We start from the raw sequence: 6,109 nt of genomic DNA on the forward strand, positions 1-6,109 counted from the left end.
TTCACTTATTAGTCTTATGATTAAGTGTTCTCCTAACCATCCAATATTATAAAAATCTAATAAGTAAATTAGCATATGAGCTTAAACATGAATACCTAGAAATCAATTATGTACATGACCTAACATGTATGAAGGATATATTGGACTTTCTATTTAGAAAAATAAAAAACTTATACTTAAACCAAATAAAATTAGAACTTGATTAAAAAAATAAAAAATAAAATACATTAAGAAGAGAAAAAAGAACATTGAAGCAAGAGAGTTTAGATTCTTTAAAGGTTTTGGTCTGAAAAAATATGGATTGAGGTTTAGGACATTTATAGGTGTAGAATAGGAAGTACTTAATTTGCAAATTAAAGATTTTGTTACTTTCACCATAAATTAAAAGATCTATGCCAAGATTTATAACCTATACATTAATGTGGGAATTTCGGAAAAATCAAAAGCACCAACCGTTAATTAAGGGTGGCCGGCCATCACCCATTTTGTTTATTTTTTAAAACCCCGTCATATAGAAGAAAATTATTTTAACTACTTCCTCCGTTTTTTTTAGATGTTACACTTTCTATTTTAGAAAATTTTAAATTAGATGTTACACTTTTATTTTGGGTAATAATTTCTCTCTATCTCTCTCCTATCACATGTTCACATGGGATCCTTTTTTTTTCATTCTCTCTATCTCTCTCCACTCCAAAATTACCTAGGAGTCCGTGATTTGAAAAGTGTAACATCTAAAAAAAACGAAGGAAGTATACATTTTAAATGCTTTATATTAAAACATACTACAATAACTCAATAAGAATTTCGACTAGAAATTTGACGCCATATATTCACCAAAATAATTTAAACTGAGTGACTTACGAAAATACCCTTTGATTAAAATATTTATTTTAGAAAAAAATATTTAATTACTAAAATGAGTACTCAAAAATATGGGGTATTACACTCAGCTTCAATTGTTCCTCCTCCTGCCTGCTTCATCCTCAAATGCTCCCCCGTCTGCCTTTGCTTCATCCTCAATTGCTCCTCTCTCTGGCGTGCCAAAGAAACTTTAGGTGGTTTTCCAATTAACGGAATTAGAAATGATTTTTGTAAAATCCTTCTACGATAGATCAAAGATTTACAAGGAGAGAATCACGTGGGAGCCCAATGGTTGGAGCTCCCACCTCCCAACCTCACGGTCGGGAGTTCGACTCTCATTAACCCCAAATTTGGGGTGTTTGTGCAGATATTTGCTTATGGGTATAAATTCCAACTTTTCAGTCTCTGGAAGTTTCTTTATGGGTTAGGATCCCCTTGTTACTCCCCTGACTCATGAAGGTTGAACTACTTGGCCAGTTAATTATCAAGTAAAAAAAAAAAAAAAAAGCAGGAACATTTACAAAGAATCTGCTTAACCGCGTATAGATCATAGAACTGGTTTTTTAAAACCCTTCTACGTATAAACTTTCAGAAGACTTACAAGGAAAAAGTTTATACTCTGTTTCAAAATATTACTCAGTTCCAAACTATGCCGAAGTAGTGTCTCATGAGTCATGTCCCCCATAACATTATTATTTCAATATAATTAGCTGAGAAATTATTTCATAAATCTATAAGACTGTAATAGTTGTCCACAACTTCATGTCTCCTAACTGGCAAACTTAATAATGTCCGAACCAACCTCATCATTTGTAGGTTAGATCATAAAATCAGGTTCAATTACATTCTACTTTCTCATGTCTGGAGTTACATATGCATGCCACTCGTGCAAATATGTTTTTCCATATTTAAATGTGCCTACATGAAGAGCAAATGCTAGTATACTATTGTACAAATGTACCTGGCATTCATTGCATCAGGAACATATGTGGTTCTCATATATATATATGAAGCCTATGTTTTGTATACAGAAATTTCTTCCAAACTTCAAAGTCATACAGCCTTAAGACACCCACAATTCATCTAACCAAAAGGAGAAAAAAATGGCTGGCTCAATCCGAAGAACTACTTCTCACATTCGTTCGAGTAGTTGGCCATCTACATCACACCCTCTAGACTCGAGCGTGGAAGCTCTCTTGCACAAGCTCACTACATCGAAACTCGAACCCTCTTCTACCGCCTCATCCATATGCACCAATTTATCTAACATCAAGGAATTATATGAAGGCATCAACCATTCAATTGGATGTCCTCTAAACCAACGAGCCCTCTCCCTTGAACAGCACCAAGCTAGTGTTGAAGAGGTTCTAGAAGGGTCTCTTAGCTTGTTGGAAGCTTGTTCATCCACCAATGATGTTTTGTCGTTGTTGAGAGAAGCCATAGTAGAGCTTCAATCATGCCTAAGAAGAAAAAGCGGGGAACAAGAAAAGGGTCTACATGCTTATATGATGTCAAGGAAGAAAATCCAGAAAATGGCAAACAAATGCTTAAAAAAGTTGAACAAAATAAATTCTCAGCAAGATAGAAGCTACAGTGTTTCAATTGTGAGAATGCTCAGAGAAGCTGAGATCGTTAGTTTCTTTACATTGAAGTCTATCATGACTTATTTATCTACACCGACAATTACGTCAAGGAGTTGGTCATTGATGACTAAAGTGATGAACTCTAAACACGTATCGTGCGAGAGACAAAGAGATTCCAATGAAATAGAGAAGATAGATAGCACAGTTTTTGCTTTTGAAGGAAAGAAGACAAATAAAGATGTGAAAATGGCTCAAGATTTGTTGAAACAATTAGCAACACTAGAGTTGAGTGTTCAAGAAATTGAAGGCTCGTTGGAATCAATATCCAGATGCCTACTAAGAACAAGGGTCTCCCTTCTTAATATAATTAGCCATTAGTTCCTCCCATCTGAGGAACACAATTTTGTAATGACAGCATTTTTGTACATCATCCTATATGCATAAACCAAAGGTTATAATTGAAATAAATTCTTGAAAATTATGCCTTATAATAATGTCAACTTTTCATAACTAGTGCAACTTTCAGTAACATGTTTATCGTCCTTTCTTTTTTTTTTTTACATCAGATAAACTTGCATTTAATAAAAACTGAATTACAACCTAGGGAACATACTAACAAAACATAAGAAAATTATCAGGAACAGGATTAGTTACTAAAACAGGGGAGAGGGGGCATAACATTTCTTCCGAAAAGGATAGCAGACGTCCTCAGTAAAGCAGGATGGACTTCTCTTGGATCCAATGCGCACCCTGCAAAACAAAGGGTTAGAGAAAGAGGTACTTCGATGCTTTACCGTATTATGTTGGCTTTTGATACTGGAGTGCAAACGAGAGGAGATTTTCATCTTGTTGGTAGACTGATTGTTGACCTGTGAAGTAGACTTTGCCGGCGAACAAAAGGAGGAGCTTGGAGGTAGTAACAAAGAGACGCAAGACGACTTAACGGAATCCATACTTGTAGCCGCTACATCGGGGCCGAAAATTGGAGTTTGTTTACACTGCTCATACCCTTCCACAGGGGAGTGTCATAAGTGTATGGTAATTTATAGTCGTGTTGCAATCCATCCCTTGTGATGGATTTAAAGTTTGGATGCTGATGATTTGATTTTGGGAAGAGCAATGGTAATGAAAGGTTCTCCCCGCTGACATCACCCTGTACATTGAAGGGGTGATATGCTGATAGGTATCCTGCGCTTTCCGATTTGAAAATCGAAATTGGGACCCTGTAGATTTCGTTTTTTCCTTGAAGTAGACTCCAAGACTGAAGTAGAAACTTTGATGTCGTGATCTGTTCCAACGACATTCATGGTCACTTTCTCTGAGAAGGTTTGATTCTTTTCCACTGTGATAGTGGTGGTACCCTGGTAGGATTTCCTTTCTCCTACCTTTCTCCTTTTCTCCTCCTTCCCAAGGAGTGAAGATTTACTCAAGACTTCATCCTCACCGACTATTTGAGCATTAATATCAACATAAGTTGAAGACAGGCCTAACATGGACGATACTTCATTAAATTTTTGTTGAAATTCTCCATTATTCGGGTGGAGTTTAAGGGCTTGGACAAGATCTAGTAACGCTATGTCGGGTTGGCTAAGTTCCAAAGCTGCAACAGCTCGCCTAAAATAAGCTTTGGCATTGGTAGCGTCATACATTAAAACAAGAGAGCATAACTCACCCACTTTCTGAAAATCCTTTTCCTTGGTAAAACACGCAGCCAAATTCAGATTGATAGATAAAGCTAGACTTAAAATCACAAACTTTTCTTCCTCATTATCAATGTCCGCAAAAAACAAGAACTTGATGGCTTGAAAATAGTGTGCAATGGCTGACTTAAGGTCATTGTTTCTATAAAAGGTATTACCCTCAGCTTTCAAACTTTGAGCATACTCGAAGATGCCAAACGGATTAATAAGAAAATCAAGCCTCTGAACCCAATTAGATGAAGAACAATCAAGTTCGTCAAAGTGATAAAGGCACAAATCCCCCTTTAACTCATCCATTATGTTCATGAATTCTAAGATAACGAGATAACTCCAAAAAAAATAAAACAATAAAACCACTAGTAGATAAAGAGGCACCAACAACAGCCTAAACTAAATTGAGAAACTACTGCCTAGTAAAATTTAAGCAACGAAAATAGTAAAGCTTAGTGATAACCTCACACTAGTTGTTAGATCTGTAGCAGAAGAACGCGGTTACTAACATCAGGTGGTGGTGGTGATTCGCGGGCACCCAAAAAAGAGAAGCCAATGGGTTTCGGTGCTGTGGCGGTCGATTTCGAGTGGCGGCGTTCCTCGCGATTTCGGAAAGCAAACTTTGACGGCACCGATCGACTGGCTACTGTGGGGGGAAGAGACTGGGCTCGCCGGCGACCTGTATAGAGCCGGAGATGCTCAGGCTGTCGACGAGCCAGTAGGGGGAGGGGAGATAACGCGGTGGAGGCGATGAGGAGTTTTCGCTAGGGTTTCGCAGGGGTTTCGCAGGGGTTTTGCTAGGTTTCGCTCTCTATTATTGTATCTTTCGTTTATCGTCCGTTTTATGCTACATATTTACGTCAGTTCCATTGGCAACATCTTAACAATATCATTCTCCATTGTAACGACGATCATAATGCACACAATAAAACAACAAAGATTTAAAGACCAATCGATAAAAGAATTTAGGGAAATTTCATTAGGATATCCGTAAGATTTAATGTAATTCTCAAATCGTCTCATACATTTGAGATTTCTTCAGATACCTTAAACTTTGACTTTATGCTCAAAATACCCTTACTGTTAACGAAACCCTAATGCCGTTAGTTTTTTCTTTCTTTCTCCTCGACTTTCTCTTTCTCCTCCCACATTCCTCCATTAATGATTATCTGAAGCTAGCGAATTGATATGATAGTTCAGATATTGTTATTCATGATATTAATTTGATTAAATATCATCAAGATGTAATTGATCATCCCATTGAATTAAAATTTACAAGTAAAAATTTATCATCTCTATGGGATTAAATCCCGAGTTAATGCGAAGTAAAAAAACAATGAGATTATGGAAGTAAATATTCTCGCATTTATTGCTACTGCACTATTCATTCTAGTTCCTACTGCTTTTTTACTTATTATCTATGTAAAAACGGTCAGCCAAAATAATTAATTTGAATGAAACTTGACTTCGTAGTTCTTTATCAATGATTGAAAAATGGTTCTCTCTCTCTCCTCCCAATCATCATCTTCTATCTCTTCTTTCTTTCTCCTCTACTCTTATTTTCTCACTCTATAAGAGCACAATGAACTCCAATTTCGCTCTACGATGGCAACAATGGTTGCAGACTATGAGCTCCATTTCCTTGTTCATATGAACTTTTTAATGGGTCTTGCAAAACTATAGAAATAACAGCCACATTATCTTCTAAAACATCAAAAATTACAAATTATCCTTCTTAAATTTTTAAAATTTGGGGGTTCAAACCATATAATCTGCAAAAATTTTGTGAAATCCCACAAAAATATGAGATACCAGATGAAGATTTGAGTAAATTTAGCATTCCCAACCAACAAAATATCTATTTTTCAGATTTGAATTTGTGAGAGGAGAGAGAGTGAGAGAGAAGTAGAAAAGAAATGGATTTTTAGTTTGGCTTTTTTGAATTATTTGGAGGATAGAGAAAGGCATGGAGGT

General features: G+C 36.3%; 1 protein-coding gene across 1 annotated transcript; it reads left to right on the forward strand.

Annotated features, from left to right (window-relative positions):
* Positions 1-1,964: 1,964 nt before the first annotated feature.
* On the forward strand, positions 1,965-2,924 carry LOC104884261 (uncharacterized). Its single transcript, XM_010668885.3, has one exon. The coding sequence runs from the start codon at positions 1,965-1,967 to the stop codon at positions 2,820-2,822; it is 858 nt and encodes a 285-aa protein (XP_010667187.1). The 3' UTR covers positions 2,823-2,924.
* The last annotated feature ends 3,185 nt before the right edge of the window (positions 2,925-6,109 follow it).

This window comes from Beta vulgaris, chromosome 1, assembly GCF_026745355.1.
Source record: "Beta vulgaris subsp. vulgaris cultivar EL10 chromosome 1, EL10.2, whole genome shotgun sequence".
Classification (NCBI taxonomy): Eukaryota; Viridiplantae; Streptophyta; class Magnoliopsida; order Caryophyllales; family Amaranthaceae; genus Beta; species Beta vulgaris.

Excerpts from the sequence above, each read along its gene's own strand:
- LOC104884261 (XM_010668885.3), top strand. The coding sequence starts at position 1,965 with ATGGCTGGCTCAATCCGAAGAACTACTTCTCACATTCGTTCGAGTAGT.